Below are 19,160 nucleotides of genomic sequence, written 5' to 3'. Positions count from 1 at the left end.
CTGCTCCTCACTCCAGCATCTGGGTTTTGGCTATTGCATTCTCCCTGTCTGTGTCCACCTGTAAGGTGATTGATATGGTCAGTCACCTGTTATAAGCAAGCCAAACACTCTGTCCCTTGCTTGTGATAGAGACAGTGATACCTGCATTCGTTCCTGATCAAGCCCCCCATTTGTCTGCCCTATTTTGCTAGTTTGCATTTCCCTGTGTATGACTTGGATTGGATATTGGACTATTCCCTGAACTCAGCCTGCCTTTTACCTGGACTGTCATAGAACCACACTATCTGTCTGCTTAACTGCAAGTATCTTCATTGCTCAGTGCGCATCTGCCTTGGTGTGGTGGCCAGGCACTATAGCATTGTGTATAAGTCCTGTGGGAAACCAAGTACCGGTAGGCCTGCTTGCCTTAAGGCAAAGGGGGCTGCTAAAGGTGAAGCACACAATAGCTAGCTATAGTGTCTGACCACCTGTGTTTGGGTAGACGTGACATGGTGCACAATGAAAACCTGTGGCTTTGTGTAACTAAAAGGCAAGCCAAATCTACCCACTGGCTTGTATACAATTTTTGGCCAATTGTTAGGCATTTTACCAAGGCACCCCTTAAGAAACCTGTAGGCACCACAGGGTGCCTGGGCATTGTGGTTGAAAAAGCTGGTTTAACTGCAGTATAGTCTGCAGAGAAGTCCAGAATCTACTGGATCAAAATACTATATGAATGGAAATACAAATCCCAGACACAGATTGTATGTATTTATTTTTACTTTCAAAGTATTTTTTTTTGAAGATTTTACAAATAATAAAACAAGCGTCTATGCAAAAGTCTTGCCGTCAGCAGAACAAATAGAGAAAACGAATGCAATGCACAAAATAATAATACCCACATTACCAATCTCAAAACAATAAAGGTAACAGCAATTTATGCAGGGGTCAGTGTTGTGATGCACCTGGAAGTTGAGCACATACCCAGTGAAGACTACCCCTAGATCAAAATGTTGGACGTGGGGACCTAGAATATCAAACTCCCAGGTAGGCAAACATACAATAGAAGAAAAGAACAAGACAAGAAAAAGAAAAAAAGAGCAAAAGGAAGTGGTCTGGACAAGCGTCAAAAAAAAGAATAAAATATTCCCCAAAACCAAAAAGAAATAATAAGCTCACACACCAAAGAGACATGCATATAGTTAGCCCACAGTTTCCAGGTCTGTTCAATTTTTTTGACAGTGTCCAGCAAGATACTAACAATAGTCCGGCATGAATATTCAGCCACAGTGACCCCTGTGGTGGGATGACCATTGTACAACATAACTGAACCAGAACTTGCAGCAGACTTGCAGAATATTTGCAAAGAAAGTTGATCTGGAGTCATGCAATGCGGACTTGCTACAATTGTGCAACAAACTCGTGAAGCCTGGCAAATATAGCAATAGCTTAGCAAGCCATTTTAAAACTTGCTACACAATTGCTTGCTACCTGGGATTAACATCACTTCTTTGGTCATGTGACAGTGCTAGGACATAGTGATTGGCTGCTGGACCTGAGAACTGACACGGAGGAGGAAGTCACATTTTCCTCTATATGCAAAAGCACAGGGCATTGTCACTGCCATGTGCAACAGGGGAACACTAGTAAAGTGAGTATCAGGTTGGGCCTTTTACAAAGACACTTTGCCGTAAATGAGCAAGGAGACAGTGTCACTTTAAAAATTATGGATTGAGCTAATTATTTTAGAAAATGAGCACTAGAAGAATAACATTTTTTATATTTGTTTGGAATTAAAATCTATAAAACATAAAAAATATCCATTCATATTAATGTCTGTTATCAAATGATAACACTCTGTATTGAAAAACACCTGTTTTGTTATGATAGATTTTAACTACTGCTATTATGTTATTGTATGCATTGTTCTGCTGAGAGATATATAAGCCATTCTTCTGAGATGACTATACCATTTATTTAAGGGGTGCACAACCATGCTCACAGATATGAGAACCACTCTTTTCTAGTTCTGGTATAACTATGATGGCAAAAGTGGGCTGTATAGAGGAATATATAACTTTATCGTCTTTGTAGCCTTACTCACTTTAGGTTTCAATGTTCCACTTTTGTTGCTGAATAATTGATCCAAACCAAATTATTTATGTGATCAGCAGGGTGGTTTTTCTTTCTTTTTTTTTTTTTTCATTTTAAAACAACCTTGACGTGGGATTGTGTTCCAACATACCAATGTGTAGCATGATGTATTTAAAGCTGAAGTTGAATCTCTTTATATTTTGACTTCCCTGGTTCCTCCATTCATCCCTCTTCAACATCAAGTTGAAGTTAGAAATTGATTAGCTACCATGCTCAGCTGCACCAGGATTTGCATTCTCCAGTTTTAGTAATGCAAGCATACATTGCATTAACATTATTATTATACAGGATTTATATAGCGCCAACAGTTTGCACAACGCTTTACAACAGTAGGGCAGACATTGCAATACAATTCAATACAGGAAGAATCAGAGGGCCCTGCTCATTAGAGCTTACAGTCTAACATACTGTATTTCATCCTCTGCCACTACAGAAAAGTAAGAATGGAAGAATGATTTATTTCTAAACTGTCCACTTTTCAAAATCTCAGTGCACTTTTAAGGAAAACTCAGGGGTGGCACAGTGGTGTAGTGGATATCACTTTCACCTAGCAGTAAGAAGGGTCACTAGTTTGAATCCCAACCACAACACTAACTGCCTGGAGTTTGCATGTTCTCCCTGTGGCTGCGTGGGTTTCCTCCGGGTGTTGGTAGGTTAATTGGATCCTGTTAAAATTGTCCCTAGTTTATATGAATGTGAGTTAGGGACCTTAGAGTGTAAGCGCCTTGAGGGTAAGGACTGATGTGAATGTACAATATTTATGTAAAGTGTTGCGTAAATTGACGATACTATATAAGTACCTGACATAAAAAAAACTAATTTGAGGGAGTTTATCAAAACCGGAACAGCCACAATCAGATGCAGTTGTGCATGGCAACCAATCAGCTTCTAGCTTTATTTTTCCAAGCTCATCTGAACAAGCTGGTTAGTTGCTATGCACAGCTGCTCCAGATTCTGTCTGCCCCAGTTTTGATAAATTGCCCTCCTATTGTTTTGGCAGTGCATATATCTACCGCGTTTTTACGTCCTTTGCAACACCCGCCAACATAATCAAATTTTGTTTCTCCCTTTCAGCCAGTAAATGGCGATATGCATATGACACAATTATGACCAGCACACCTTAAAAAAAAAAAAAATTGTAATAGAAATACTGATGAAGTCCTTTCTTGCTTTGCTGAAGGTGTTCAATCCGTATTTTAACAACAAATAATTATTGTGGCCATTTATGTTGCCAGTGGGAATCCATATTGTGGGTTTGTGCACAACTCTGCAGGTTTTGCATGTATTTACAGCATGATTTTAAAAATCTATATTGCTTTTTTAGGCTTGATTTCACAGATCGTCATAAAGTGCAATATTTATGCTTTTAATGTTAAGCATGTTCATTTACAGATTACCCATTAAAAGACACAACATCTTTAGCGGCCGCTGTGGCAATAATTGGAGCTGTCCTAGCACTATTTCTCATGACTATTTTCATCGTGGTACTTCTAACTCCTCGGAAGAACCAAGCTTTATATCTTGATACAATGTGAGTATTCTTAATGCTACTAAATAATGCAGTGAAACATAATGGCTTGGTGTAGAGGCTCTTATAGTTCAGCTCAGGATACTAAAAGAGGCTTTATGTAGAAATACAGAAGAATTCACTAAGAAATCATAAAATGTTAAGTGAGAACAAGTCACTGGAAAACTGGTTTAACCGCCATTTGTGTTCATTCTGTTACATAAGCTCAAAAAGAATTTTCAGTGCTTTTGATGGCCTGCTACTGAAAATCTTTCTTCTATCTAGCATGTATACTTTTACTGCATGCATTTGCTATGGTGAATATTTTCAGTTTTAATAATTACCTAATAATAGTAATATATGATCTACTTGATCATTCCCAAATTTCTAAAAAGGAAGGATTGTAGCTTAAAACCCAACTCCTGACCCTATTTTTTTCTATCAGTTTGGATAGACTTATGAAGAGTAAATACTTCTGTAGGTTCTACTTGCTGCCTTTGACCCCACTGGGGATTTTTTACTTCACGTCCTGTACCTGTGACCGCAGGACAATGAGACACAGACATAATAATAATAATAACTTGACAAAGGTTCTAACCTTGTCCATTTTACTGAAAGCAATGTGTTTTGTTGCAGTCGGTAGCCTTGCTAGAGAGATTTCCCATTACTTGCTTGTCCTATAGGAGGCTATAAAAGATCTCAATGTGGAGAGACCCAGCATTAAAAAAAAAGTTTTGATGTAAACTGGGCTTAAATACCTGTGAAATGTTACAGAAGTCTTTAGACTGCATGCATGGATACCATAATGAATAGCCATTTTATCTTATTGATAATACAGTAAAACCTTGGATTGCGAGCATAATTCGTTCCGGAAACATGCTTGTAATCCAAAGCACTTGTATATAAAGCAAACTTCCCCATAAGAAATCATGGAAACTCAGATGATTCGTTCCACAACCATTTATTGATAGATCCTTCAGTTTATAGTATAACAAATTTCTATCAGCGCAAATAATAACCTTAATCACTAAATAGTGATATGTGTGGTAGGTGATATACCAAAAAGATAAAAACGGCACACACAGAAAGTGTGTTCATGTCACATATAAAATATACATAACAAAACAGTGTTGCGCTTCCTAAATAACTCCCAATAAATCCTTAAATAAGAATATGTGATTGAAGTAACTGATCAATACCACCTATTATTATTATCAGTTATGTATTACTTTGTCTAGTCCCTATAGATTAGTTAGTCTCTCACTCTGAGCACATGCTATCGTTAATATCACAATACTACAGCAATTAGCTATGAACCCAAACACATGGTCTAAAATCAAACAAATCTCATTTATTTCCCAAGGAAATAAGAAAGCTTAGGTATCAATAGAAATTACAAGAGTACATAGCATACAATCAGAATACAATACAAGCAGTATACTTAGCAGATCCTCGCGACTGAACCTCGTGATGGAATAAGAGACCGCTCTCTTTGATGAATCCCTTTTTGATAAACACACCTCAGCCACACCACATCCCATTGCCACCCCCCTTTGCCTGTAGACGAATCAGTGTGTCTGGGGCGTCTCCTCCCCCATGCTACCGTCCTGCCATAATTGGCCTCTGGGGGGCAGTGTTTGCCCATGAATTGCAACTGCTCCGACTGGGTTCACATCTTGTGATTCGATCTCGGACGTCCTTCCCGCTCATTAGGCCCATCTGTTGTCCTCACAGACAGACCGGAGCCATCATTGTCCTAAATCTATTTGAAGCTTCGTGCACACCAGGTGGGCTGAAGAGACTTCCTGTTGCTATGCAGAAACGTGTGCGACTGCAAGTATCAACACGGTTGAGCTTGGTTGTACAAACAGATGTGTAGAACATTAGATATATAACATTAATTCATGTTCAATTCCAACATATCCATCTTTGCGCCTAAAAGGCGCATACCACCCTTCTCCAGACACGGCTCCTATTGAACAATCCATAACTGTCTTAACGTGTGTGGTTCCCCCAACATGTGCTTCTGAACCAGTACCTGTGGCACTGTCCTTAGCTTGTGTAACGTGTGGTGGTTTTCAACATGTGGTTCTGAACCAGTACCTGTGGCACTGTCCTTAGCTTGTGTAACGTGTGGTGGTTTTCAACATGTGCTCCAGAGACCTCTCCCATGGAACAGTCCATAATGGTCTTACCGCGTTGTGCTCCCCAACACGTGCTGCAAGATACTGAGTGCACAATCAAATATTCATGTTCCCTGACAGGGAATAGTGAAAAATACACAATAATGAAATATAGGTGTCCCTTCAGTGGGAATAGTGAATAATAAAGATAAAATCCACACACTCAAAAAATAAATAGAATAAAAATAAGAGTCCGAATGCACAAAAATAATCCTCAGAGTCTTCTGCATAAAAAACACATGACACACCACCAGTGCATAAACGTTGGAAATGCAAGTGCTCGAATCCACCGCAATATTCTAGCCGCTCACCTCATGTTCTGACCCCTGTTTCACCAGAAGGTCAGAAAAAGCAGGTTCCTTCCCTGGGATACAAACGGATCAGCTGGTCATGGAACTCCTATTCCTTCCATGGTGCCTCCGGCTGATTGGATGGATACCAGCCAGTACAAATTCCCTCAATGGGGTCCGGTGCACATGGGAATAGAAAAGGCAAAATCTAGTGCTCTCTGTATATCAAAACGGTTTATTTCCTCATTAAAACATTAAAACGTTGCTCACAAACGCAAGGTAAGTGCAGCAGTCTCCAGCCCTTACTGAAGAAGTCACGGTGGTGTAGCAGCCCATTCAACATAACACATATAGGGGTAAGGAGTAGCAGTGGCAGCATCATCCCACGAGCATCTTGTTGTTTCTATGCATCCTGAGCCCGCACTGCTTAACCACTTGGGTACCGCGCTATTGCCGAATGACGGCATTAGCGCGGACCTAGATTTCCGGGACTACGTCTATTGACGTCGTCCCGGTTACGAGCGGCCTGCGCGCCCCCTGAGGGGCGCGCGCGGCGCGCTCTGTGATCGGCGAGTCTATGAGACTCGCCTGATCACCGATCCGTGCAAGGGGTCGATCCCGACCCCTTATCACGTGATCAGCTGTCAGCCAATGACAGCTGATCATGTGATAGAACGGAGCCGGTAATCGGCTATTATTCCTCCTCGCGCTGACAGCGCGAGGAGAAAAAAAAAAAGCCGATCACCGGCGGCCGTGATCGGGACATCAGTCCCGATCACGGCCAGCAATGCAAGGCACCACATGCCACCTGCCAGTGCCCACCTGCCTCCCGCAGTGCCATCCTGAAGTATAACTAAAAGTAAAAGTAAGTGCCCCCCGTCTGTGCCCATAGTGCCCACAGTGCCACCCACAGTGCCACCCACAGTGCCACCCACAGTGCCACCCAATCTGCCTCAAAGGTGCTGCACCCCAGTGCCGCCCATCAGTGCCCAGCAGTGCCGCCCATCAGTGCCCAGCAGTGCCGCCCATCAGTGCCCAGCAGTGCCACCTATCAGAGCCACCTATCAGTGCCACCTATCAGTGCCCATCAGTCCCATCTATCTGTGGTACCTATCAGTGCCCATCCGTGCCATCTTATCTGTGCCCATCTTTGCCCATCAGTGCCGCCTTATCTGTGCCCATCGGTGCCGCCTTATCTGTGCCTATTAGTGCCGCCTTAACTATGCCTATCAGTGCCCACCAGTGCAGCCTATCAGTGCCCACCAATGCAGCCTATCAGTGCCCACCAATGCAGCCCATCAGTGCCCACCAATGCAGCCTATCAGTGCCGCCTTATCAGCGCACTTCAATGAAGGAGAAAAATGACCCGTTTGCAAAATTTTATAACAAACTATTAAAACATGATTTATTTATTATTTTTTTTTGCATCTTTTTTTGTTTGTTTAGCAAAAAATAAAACTCCGAGCTGTAACTAAATACCACCAAAAGAAAGCTCTATTTGTGGGAAAAAAATGATAAAAATTTCATTTGGGTACAGTGTTGTATGCCCGCGCAATTGTCATTCAAAGTGCTAAGCTGAAAATTGGTCTGGGACTGAGGGGGGTTTAAGTGCCCAGTAAGCAAGTGGTTAAGTGCTGCGTTTTTGAGTAAGGTTTTAATGTTTTAATGAGGAAATAAACCCAACTCAACATGCTGACACATATAAAATGCACCAATATGTTTCCGCAGAGCTACAGTGTGAACAAGTCCTTAAAGCGGGGGTCAGCAACCTGTAGATCGCTATCTACCAGTAGATCTACGGGCCAGGTGACTGGTAGATCGCGGTCTGGGCTTGCTGCCTCACCATCACAGAGCATCAAATAGAGTGCAATGCAGAGTTACTACTACTTGGAGCTGTAGTAGGGAGCATAAACCGATGTCTCCTCTGTAGTGCTGACTTCTGTCCCATGCGGAGTGATACCACCTGCATTCTACCTCTTATCCCAGCTAGCGGTCTCCAGAATGGTTCCAACAGCAGGAAAGAAGAGATCCTCAGGTCAGTGTGAAGCAATACACTGGGCATAATAATATAGGGCTGCTTTCACACTGATACACTGCGGTCCACTTACACTGCGGGTGCAGTGTACCTGCAGCTTTCCTGCAGGCTCTGCGCTTAGCCATTGACTTCTATTATATCCTGCTGTTTTACCATCCCCAAACTTTACGTGTGAATGAGCCCTAAGGGTGCCGATGTTGCATGCAACTAAGGGCTTATTCACAAGTGCAGCAAGCACTGCTGCTCCTCTGAAAAGAAATCCAAGTGTGTGTGTTGACAGGTGGCGAGGAAGAGATTATTTTGCTTCCTCACTACCTGATTTAAACCCATCATTGCCATGCAATGCATGCGACTGCAACACAGTAGTACAGCAATTAGAGGTTTAGATCAGGTGTGAGGAGGCAACACTGTACCAGGTGATCTTTGACTTCTCCCATGTTGTTCAGGTCGATCTCCACCTCTTTAAAGTGGTTGTATAGTATTTTTTAAACTTTTACCTACAGTTAAGCCTATAATAAGGCTTACCTGTAGGTAAAATTAATATCTCCTAAACATGTACGGTTTAGGAGATATTTACTTTTCATGCAGCAGCTGACGTCATGCGGCACATGCGCTGTTGAGGCCCCACTGAAGGTCCTGCAGAACTGCCAGACCTTGCCGGGAAAAAGACTCCCATGCGCATGCACGGAAGGGACATATCGCAGCTTCGGCCACTCACAGCGCCAGAGCCGTGATACCTGGGAAGACACGCCAAGGCAATATGTCAGCTCCCTCAGCGTGGATCGGGTGAGATATCAGCACCTCGTTCTAAGGTGAGTATTTCATAATGAGCTAGTATGCGCTGCATACTAGCTCATTATGCCTTTGCCTTGCAGGTTTTTTGTTTTAAAAAAAAAAGGTTCATGTTCCGGATATGTGTTTATTGTACCATGCACTTTTAAAAAAAATTAACCTGTTCTTTGTATCTCTTCCTTTGTGTGAAATACCTGATGTACCTGCAGTCCCGTTGCTTTCCTATTTCAGATTGACTGCTAAATACCTTTTTTCATCAGTAGAGTAGTCTTGTGACTTGTATGAGTGTCTAGTTAAAGTTTGGAGGAGGAGTTTTCATTTTTCCCTGATCGTCTGTCTGGACATGTGCTGATTACATGCACGCTTGCAAGAAAAAAAAAACTCTTTAGCAATACACACCAAACTGAGCATGTGCAGCCTGTCCCCTAATGCTCTATTCTATCAGGAGGTGGGTTGAAGTCAGATAAAGAAGAGAAGGATTAGAGAAGACAGGATCACACAGTCTTTTTACACAATGCGAATGATTCACACCTTAGGTTCCACAGTGAGTATAACAAGCATGCTTTACTGCATTTACAGACCGATTTTACTGTTGTGGGTTTAGTAACACTTTAACTTCTTCCTCCCCTTCTAGTCTGATAGAAGTTAACTCCTTCCAGTTTAACTCCTTGCTCATCATATTCAACTATTACGAATAATATTAAGGCCTCATGCACACTGGACATTTTTAATGCTGCTGTTAGGGGCGACTGGCTTTTTTTTCTGCCTCTAAATGTCCCTCATGTTAGCCTATGGGGTTGATTTACTAAAGGCAAATTGTCTGTGCACTGCAAGTGCAATAACTTTGGGATGAGTTAGAGCAGAATCTGTAAGCCAGGCCTTCTCGTCCAACATCAGTGCCGAACCTCACAAATGCACTTTTGGAGGAAAGGTCAAACATTCCCATAGACACACTACTAAACCTTGTGGACAGACTTCCCAGGAGAGTTGAAGATGTTATAGCTGCAAAGGTTGGGTCAACTCAATATTGAACCCCGAGGGACTAAGACTGGGATGCCATTAAACTTCATGTGCGTGTGAAGGCAGGCGTCCTAATACTTTTGGTAATATTGTGTGTGTGTATGTGCATGTAAAGGCAGGCGTCTTAATACTTTTGGTAATATTGTGTGTGTGTGTGTGTGCATGTGTGTGTATATATATATATTAGAGCTGGGTGATTTTCTAAAAAAAAAAAATATCGATTCACGATTCGAATCTTTTTTTTTTGATGGACAGCGCCGGTCCTGCGGAGCTGTGGGCAGGAGTTTCTAGGCGAGGCCGCGGCTTTGGCCTAGTCCACGGCATCCGGCCTCGTGGACTAGGCCTAAGCCGTGGCCTCGCCTAAAAACTCCTACCCACAGCTCCTCAGGACTAGTATGGTGTCAGCCCCGGACCTGGGGGGAAAAAAAAAATCTAAAAAAATGTTGCTGAAATTTTGAATGAATTTGATCTCTCAACTCGATTCAAGATTTAAATAGTTTTTTTCCCCAGCCCTACGAGGAGGGGGGCCGATCTACAGAGAGACGGCGCTGAGGCCCAGTCTCCTGGAAGTGGGGAAGGGTACCTGTCAAAAATAGGTCCCTGTTCCCCCCTCCCCCCTGAAAGATGCCAAATGTGGCACCAGAGGGGGGGAAGAACAAGTGGAAGTTCCACTTTTGGGTGGCACTCCGCTTTAACCCCTGCCCCACTGGACATTTTTGGGACCGGGAGACTTTGGGGGTGAAGGAAAATATCCACTAACAGAAGAGAAATCAGCATCCTACTAACTAAGTTGTGTCCCTTGTGCTAATCTTTCAGTTTTTTATTTTAGCTACATTTAGGCTTTAGCATATGTAATACTTGAATGTTCACTTTTTTAAGCATTGTTAGATTCTAATGTATCCACTCTTCCTGAGAGGTGTCACTTCATGAGCAATCCTCTGAATGAGAAAATGTATCTCCTGCCTTGGTTTTACTTGTTATTGTAAGAAGACACTGAAACTGTAGGACAGGTGGGTAGAAGGTTTTCCGGGAATGATAGGCAGTAAGAAATTGGCCTAGCCTCTTAAATATTTTCAACTCTTCCTGATCTATTAAGAACAAAGTGTCTCCTCAGCTTTGTAAATATATGCAATAAAAGACTTAGCCCTTGTACACACGGTTGGAAATTCTGATGGAAACGGTCCAATCAGATTATACTGTTGGAAAATCCGATCGTGTATGGGCTCTATCTGACTTTTTCCATCGGAAATTCCGACTGAAAAAATTTGAGAGAAGGATCTCAAATTTTCCGAGAACAAAATCCGATCAAACTTTTTCCGTTCGTTTGTAGAGAATTCTGATTGGACAAAGTGCCACACATGCTCAGATCAAAGTACGAGAGTAAAGCTATTGGCTACTAGGCTTAACGTAGTCCCGTCGGAACGTACGAACGTCATTGCGTTCCGAACGAGTGGATTTTCCGACAACTTTGTCCGAACCTGTGTATGCAACACCAGTTTCAGAAAAAATCTGATGGATTTTGTGGTTGAAATTTCCAACCGTGTGTACAAAGGCTTACTCGCATTTCTATGGTAAAAAAAAAAGATCAGCATATTAACACTAAAAAACCTGAGTGTATTAAAGTTTACGTAAATGCTAAATCTTTTCTCTTTCCTTAGGGTTGAGTGGGGAAGGGTTAGACCCTCTGTCAAGTTTTGATGCTGTCTTTGATCCCTGTTGGGGTGATCCAGCCTCAAAATACACTTTAATAAAATTAACTTGCTCTCTAGGTAATGATTAATAGACCCCTAACAATAGTCAAAGCAGACTTATATCAAACCTTCACCCTGTGCTATAAGTTGCTGCTGGCCAACTTATATATATATATATATATATATATATATATATATATATATATATATATATATATATATATATAATATAGCTAATATAGCTGATATATATATATATATATATATATTGTATACATAAAATGTATACATAAAATGTATATATTAGATTACCTGGGGATGAAAACTACAGGGAATGTGTCAACAGGAGGCAGAGAAACAGCAGGACACTGATCTTCCCAGTGAAGAACTGTGTAGGAGGGACCTGCCAGCAGAAGTCTAACCACTGGATTACAGGCAGGCTGTGCTTCCAAGTAGAATGCAAAGAAGGAAACTGACCACACTGGGATTGATGTGCTTTCATGACCTTGTATGCTCAGTTGGAAACAGGAAAGCAGGGGGACTGACAAGATCACCAGATATTTCACACTAAGGAAGAAATACAAAGAGAACAGGATACTTGTTCATACAGGCATATGGTACAGCACACACACTTTAAAAATGAAATCCAATTTTAATGTCATAATATAGCTGTGTATAAATATGAATTTATGTTTTACCTGGTTTAAAATCAAGTCCTTGCAGATAAAAGCAAATAATGCAAAGCAAAATCCATTATTAATATAAACAAGCATTACCTCTGATAGATTTAATTGTACATACGGTTGCTAGAAGAAATCAGTATTAAGCAGCATGTCATTTTCGTTTCTTTATTTCTGTGATGAACTGTAAAATACATTTTCTACTATTTTCCCACAGAATTGAGCTGCCACCTACACACAAACCTTACCCTGCATTTGAAGATCATTTAGTTTCTGTTCTTGGTAGAGAATATCTTTACAAGGTAGGCTACAGAGTCTGTTGCCATGGGAATAACATGATATAAAATATTGTTCCTTGAGGGTGTCAACTTTATTTTAGAACTGTAGACAATCCTAATGAAACATGGCTTTGCCCGTTAATTTATAGCACCGATTAATCTAATCCTAAATAGACTAATTTCGAAAACGTATCTTTTATTAAGACATACCAGACAAAAAGGTCAGCTCCCTAAAGCTGTATTCGATTTTTTAAATGTGTTCATTGTCTTCCTAACAAAAAAAATTCTCATACTCTAATATCACATAGATGTGAAATCATAATTGTTTAATGCCTAACTCCAGGCAAATAAAATAAAAAAAATGTCTCTTTTTCCTTGTGTCTGCACCCCCATGCTCCACCGGTCTAGGGTCCTGACATCATTAAGATCAGAGTAGGGTCCATAGCCCTGCACTGGACATGAGGATCCTCTCCCCTACACAAAACAAGCATTGCAAACGAGAGGGAAAGTGGCCTACATTGATGCAGTGTTTGCTAAGACCGATGCAACCCCAAAATAATGCAACCCCAAGTCAGAATGTCTATACTAAGCCCAAAGCGTCAATATTTTGTGTGGCCCCCATTATTTGTCAGCACTGCCTTAACCCTCTAGGGCATGGAGTTCACCAGAACTTCACAGGTTGCCACTGGAGTCCTCTTCCACTCTTCCATGACAACATCACAGATATGGTGGATGTTAGAGACTTTGCACTCCTCCAACTTCCGTTTGAAGATGCCCCACAGATACTCATTAGGGTTTAGGTCTAGAGACATGCTTGACCAAGCCAACAACTTTAATCTCTGCATCTATAACAAGGCAGTGGTAGTCTTGGAGGTGTTTGGGGTGGTTATCATGTTGGGGTACTGGCCTGCGGCCCAGTCCTGGAAGGGAGGGGGATCATGCTCTGCTTCAGTATTTCACAGTACATGTTGGCATTCATGGTTCCCTCAGTGAACTGTAGCTCCCCAGTGCCGGCAGCACTCATGTAGCCCCAGACTATGACACTCCCACCACATGCCTGACTGTAGGCAAAACATACTTGTCTTTGTACTCTTCACCTGGTTGCCGCCACACATGCTTGACACCATCTGAACCAAATAAGTTTATCTTGGTCTTATCAGACCACAGGACATGGTTCCAGTGATCCATGTGCTTACTCTGCTTGTCTTCAGCATACGTTTTGCGGGCTTCCTTGTGTATCATCTTTAGAAGAGGCTTCCTTCTGGGACGACAGCCATGCAGACCAATTTGATGCAGTGTTCGGCGTATGGTCTGAGCACTGACAGGCTGACCCGCCACCCCTTCAACCTCTGCAGCAATGCTGGCAGCACTAATATGTCTATTTCCCAAAGACATCCTCTGGATATGACACTGAGCATGTGCACTCAACTTCTTCTGTCGACCATGGTGAGGCTTGTTCTGAGTAAAACCTGTCCTGTTAACCGCTGTATGGTCATGCTGCAGCTCAGTTTCAGGGTCTTGGCAATCTTCATATAGCCTAGGTCATCTTTATATAGACCAACAATTCTTTTTTTCAGATACTCAGAGAGTTATTTGCCATGATGTGCCATGTTGCACTTCCAGTAACCAGTATGAGAGAGTTAGAGCAAAGACACCAAATTTAACACGCCTGCTCCCCATTCACACCTGAAACCTTGTAACACTAATGAGTCACATGACACTGGAGAGGGAAAATGCCTAATTGTGCCAAATTTGGACATTTTCACTTAGGGGTGTACTCACTTTTGTTGCCAGTGGTTTAGACATTAATGGCTGTGTTATTTTTAGGGGACAGCAAATTTACACTGTTATACAAGCTGCACACACACTACTTTACATTGTAGTAAAGTGTAATTTCTTTAGTGTTGTTACATGAAAATATATAATAAAATATTTACAAAAATGTGAGGGGTGTACTCACTTTTGTGAGGTACTGTATATATAGGCCTAAGGTTTAAAGTGTATGTCTAAGTAAAATAAATAATAAACAGCTCATCGCTGCACTACATGCACATTTCACTTGTTTTATCCCTATAAAAGAATGATACAGGTACAGAAAAATATCTGTTCATATGCCAGAAATCTAGTTAGTGTCTCCCCCTGTAATAAGCTGACAAAACAGTGCCTCTGCTGCATTAAAATCTCAAGCAGTCTTGACAGCCCTACCTGAGTTCTCCTGCAGGACTACAGACCCATAAGGGGTGTTCTGTAGTCTGGAAGGGAATAACTGAGCTGACAACACTGCTTGGGATTTCAATGCAGCAGAGGCATCATTGTCAGCTCACTTCAGAGAGTTAGGAGTGCACTGGATTGCTGGCAGGATCAACCAGATATTTATCTGTACTATCACTTTTCAGGGGATAAATGATTGGTAAATGTTGATTCATTTGAGGGATGTACTGAATATATTTTTGTATTTTGGTAAGATATACAGCAGGCAAAATAAGTGCTCATGCACACGGACGTTTTAAAAAACTGGCTGCAAAGCTAGCTCCGACGCCTGGAAAAATCGGCGTCAAAAACGCGATTTTTACCGCGTTTTGCATTGGCGTTTTTGCGCGTTTTTTAGCGTTAGCGTTAAGTAGCGTTTTTAAAGAAACACATCTCTTGGCTATAGCACTCAGAAAACAAAGAAAATATGTTGCGCGTTTGTGCGCATTTGTGCGCGTTTTTGCGCGTTTTCCCGCGATTCGCGTTTTTACAGCTCTAGCTCCGCGCCAGGGAACGCACTGGTCCTGGGTTTTTTTTACAGCTTAAAAACGCCTATGCCATTTGCAGCTCAAAAACGCCTAGGTGGGCATGAAGCCATAGACTAACATGGACAGGCCTTTTTAAGCTGCAAAAAACGCTCAAAAAAGCGGCTGTAAAAACGTCCGTGTGCATGAGGCCTAAGTATTAGGCCTCATGCACACGGACGTTTTTACAGCCACTTTTTTTGAGCTTTTTTTGCAGCTTAAAAACGGCTGTCCATGTTAGTCTATGGCTTCATGCCCACCTAGGCGTTTTTGAGCTGCAAATGGCATAGGCGTTTTTAAGCTGTAAAAAAAACCCAGGACCAGTGCGTTCCGTGGCGTGGAGCTAGAGCTGTAAAAACGCGAATCGCGGGAAAACGCGCATAAACGCGCAACATATTTTCTTTGTTTTCTGAGTGCTATAGCCAAGAGATGTGTTTCTTAAAAAACGCTACTTAACGCTAAAAAACGCGCAAAAACGCGCAAAAACGCCAATGCAAAACGCGGTAAAAATCACGTTTTTAGCAACAATTTTTCCAGGCATCGGAGCTAGCTTTGCAGCCAGTTTTTTAAAACGTCCGTGTGCATGAGCACTAAAGGTGCTGACATTAAGGCTGGGTTCACACTGCTGCGGGGGGAGATCCGGATGTGATTCGCACCGCAAATCACATCCGATCTCCGTAGCGATGCGAGTTCAGCCATACAGATAGTATGGCTGAATTCGCATCGCTCCCCCAGCAAACTCGCACGGGACCCTTTTTTTGGTCCGCAACAGAATCGGATCGCATGGGGGTTCACACCATGCGATCCGATTCCTGTGCGAGTCGGCAGATCGCAGTGCGATATGCGGACGGATCTGGGGGTGTCATTAACATATCATTGACACTCCCAGCCGTCCGCATAGGGCAGTGTGAACTGCCGGCGGGAGTAATGCGATGCGGGAAAACGCCGTGGATTTGCGGCGTTCCCGCATCGCTGTGGTGTGAACCCAGCCTAAGGCTAGGTTCACATTGCTGCGATGCGGGAACGCCGCGAATCCGCGGCGTTTTCCCGCATCGCATACCTCCCGCCGGCAGTTCACACTGTCCTATGCGGACGGCTGGGGGTGTCAATGTTATGTTAATGACACCCCCAGATCCGTCGGCATATCGCAGTGCGATCTGCCGACTCACACAGGAATCGGATCGCATGGTGTGAACCCCCATGCGATCCGATTCCGTTGCGGACCCAAAAAAGGGTCCCGTGCGAGTTTGCTGCGGGACCGCTGCGAGTTCAGCCATACTATCTGTATGGCTGAACTCGCAGCGCTACGGAGATCGGATGTGATTTGCTGTGCGAATCACATCCGGTTCTCCCCCCGCAGCGGTGTGAACCCAGCCTAAGGCTGCATTCGCACCTGAGCGTAGCTTTTTCAAGCGTTTTTTGCGTTTTTTGCGGCGTTTTTTACCGCGATTGCGGCGTTTTTTACCGCGATTCGCGGCGTTTTTTGCCGCGTTTTGTCGCGAATTTGTGCAGGGCAAAAGGTCACCAATGTTAAGCATTGCAGATACAGCGTCAAAACGCCAATCGAAACGCTCGTTGTCGCGCTAAACGCTCGAATCGAGCGTTTCCATTAGTTTCTATGGGAATAAAAACGGCCAAATCAGCCCGATTCGCGCGACAAAAAAGGGTCCGGAACTTGTTTGAGCTTCAGGTGTAGGGCTTCAGGCGACTTGGAGTGGAGATGTGAACCATCTCCATTGAGAATAATGTATTTTTTCCCCTCCAGCGTTTTGTAGCTTCAGGCGTAGGGCTACAAAACGCTCAGGTGTGAATGGGGTCTAAATGTTCACCACAGTAACAACCCATGCAATCCATACATATAAATAAACCAAAACAAAAAGTTCAGAAATTAAGATATGTGTAATAAAATGGAATGACACATGGAAAAAGCATTGAACACCTAAAGAAAGGGAGGTGCAAAAAGGCATGGAAAGCCAAGACACCAGCTGAAATCTATCAGTAATTAGAAAGCAATCCTGTCCCTTGTCAGTGCAAATTAACCGCTTCCCGACCATCGCACAGCAATGTACATCGGCAGAATGGCACGGACAGGCACATGGGTGTACAGGTACGTCCCTTCAAATGTGCAGCCGTGCCGGCGGCGCCCACGCGCCGATTGGGACCCCCGTAAGTCCGATCGTGGGTCCCATGGACACGATCGATGAGGGGATACCTGCGATCGTCTCATCTGGAGGAAGAACAGGGAGATGCTAAAGTAAACAAGCATTGCCACGTTCTGCCTAGCAACAGTGACACTGATCTCTGTTCCCTGTGATTGGAGCAGAGATCAGTGATGTGTAAAACACAGCCACGCCCCCCACATTTAACAAGACGCCCCTAGGACACACTTAACCCCTACACTGCCACCTCCTGGTTAACCCCTTCACTGCCACTTTCATTTACACAGGATTGCTGTATAAATGACAATGGTCCCAAAAATGTGTCAAAAATGTCCAATGTGTCTGCCATAATGTCGCAGTTACAATAAAAATCGCTGCCATTAATAGTAAAAAAAAAAAAATGATAATAAAAATATCATAAAACTATTCCCTATTTTGTAAACGCTATAACTTTTGCGCAAACCAATCAATAATTGCTTATTATGTTTTTTTTTTTACCAAAAATATGTAGAAGAATACGTATCAGCCTAAACTGAGGAAAAAAAAAACGTTTTTTATAAATATTTGGGGGATATTTATTATAGCAAAAAGTAAAAAATAATGTGTGTGTTTCAAAATTGTCACTCTTTTTTAGTTTATAGCTTAAAAAATAAAAACCGCAGGGGTCATCAGATACCACCAAAAGAAAGCTCTATTTGTGGGAAAAAAAAGACGTCAATTTTGTTTGGGAACCACGTCGCATGACCGCGCAATTGTCAGTTAAATCGGCGCAGTGACGAATCGCAAAAAGTGATCTGGTCTTAAGCCAGCAAAATGGTCCAGTCTGAAAGTGGTTAATATCAGCTGGTTCAGTCTCTACTGATGGCCTATAAAAGGTGTCTCATAGTGACTGAGCTTGCACCTCTGTAAGGGCCAGATGAGAAGGGACAGTAGAATTTAGCTTGGTGACACCTTTCCTTATTGATGGGTTTGAAAAATCTATTTCTATTTAGCTCCCACGGGAAGCTACAGAAGTCCAAGGGGCAAATCTAGCCTTCAATAACCCAAGGCCAAGGAGCTGTTTATAACTTGATGTTCATTTTTAGTTCTGAATAACTTTTTTGTTTTTCAGTTGAAAGATCAAAAAAATGTCAACCATGAAATGGATTTACGGAGGGCAGAAAATTCCTCTCCCTGTCTAAGCTCATCATATAGTGCAGCATGCTATCAAAATGAACCTTATGAAGAACTTAAGCCAAGACAGGTTCACTTCCCCAGGAAACAATATTACCTCTGATGTTTTCAAATGAAACATGCTTGTCTTTCCTCTGGAAGGGGTATATTATGTACGCCCGTCATTGAAAATAAACATGGTTGACTACTTAATTGTGACTTTTGCTTCATTTCTACCAAAAGACTAATGTGTGGATGACCAGATGCTTGTATTTTTATCATTATAGTTCACAGTTGGTACACACACATTTATTTTTATCCATTTGTTTGTTTACAATTTTGGAAAGAGCTCAGGGGTCACAGGATTAGTTCTCTTTTTATATAATCCATACATTTTATCGCACTGTATTTTTAGATGCCATCTGCTAAGACCATATACAGACTCTGAGCTATAGTGACATCTTGT

The 19,160-nt window shown here is 42.5% G+C and overlaps 1 protein-coding gene across 1 annotated transcript in view; it reads left to right on the top strand.

Annotated features, from left to right (window-relative positions):
- Positions 1-18,907, top strand: part of NECTIN3 (nectin cell adhesion molecule 3) — a 182,555-nt gene extending 163,648 nt beyond the window's left edge. Inside the window, exons 6-8 of the mRNA XM_077481120.1 lie at positions 3,526-3,664; positions 12,549-12,633; positions 18,654-18,907. Coding sequence (XP_077337246.1) covers positions 3,526-3,664; positions 12,549-12,633; positions 18,654-18,818 — 389 coding nt within the window. The 3' untranslated portion in view covers positions 18,819-18,907. The remainder of the gene's footprint in view (positions 1-3,525; positions 3,665-12,548; positions 12,634-18,653) is intronic.
- Positions 18,908-19,160: the final 253 nt, after the last annotated feature.

Source organism: Lithobates pipiens, unplaced genomic scaffold, assembly GCF_037356315.1.
Source record: "Lithobates pipiens isolate NorthernLeopardFrog02 unplaced genomic scaffold, aLitPip1_a1.2 Scaffold_16, whole genome shotgun sequence".
Taxonomy (NCBI): Eukaryota; Metazoa; Chordata; class Amphibia; order Anura; family Ranidae; genus Lithobates; species Lithobates pipiens.
Note: the sequence above shows the minus strand (reverse complement) of the source record. Positions and strands in the feature narration are given on the sequence as shown.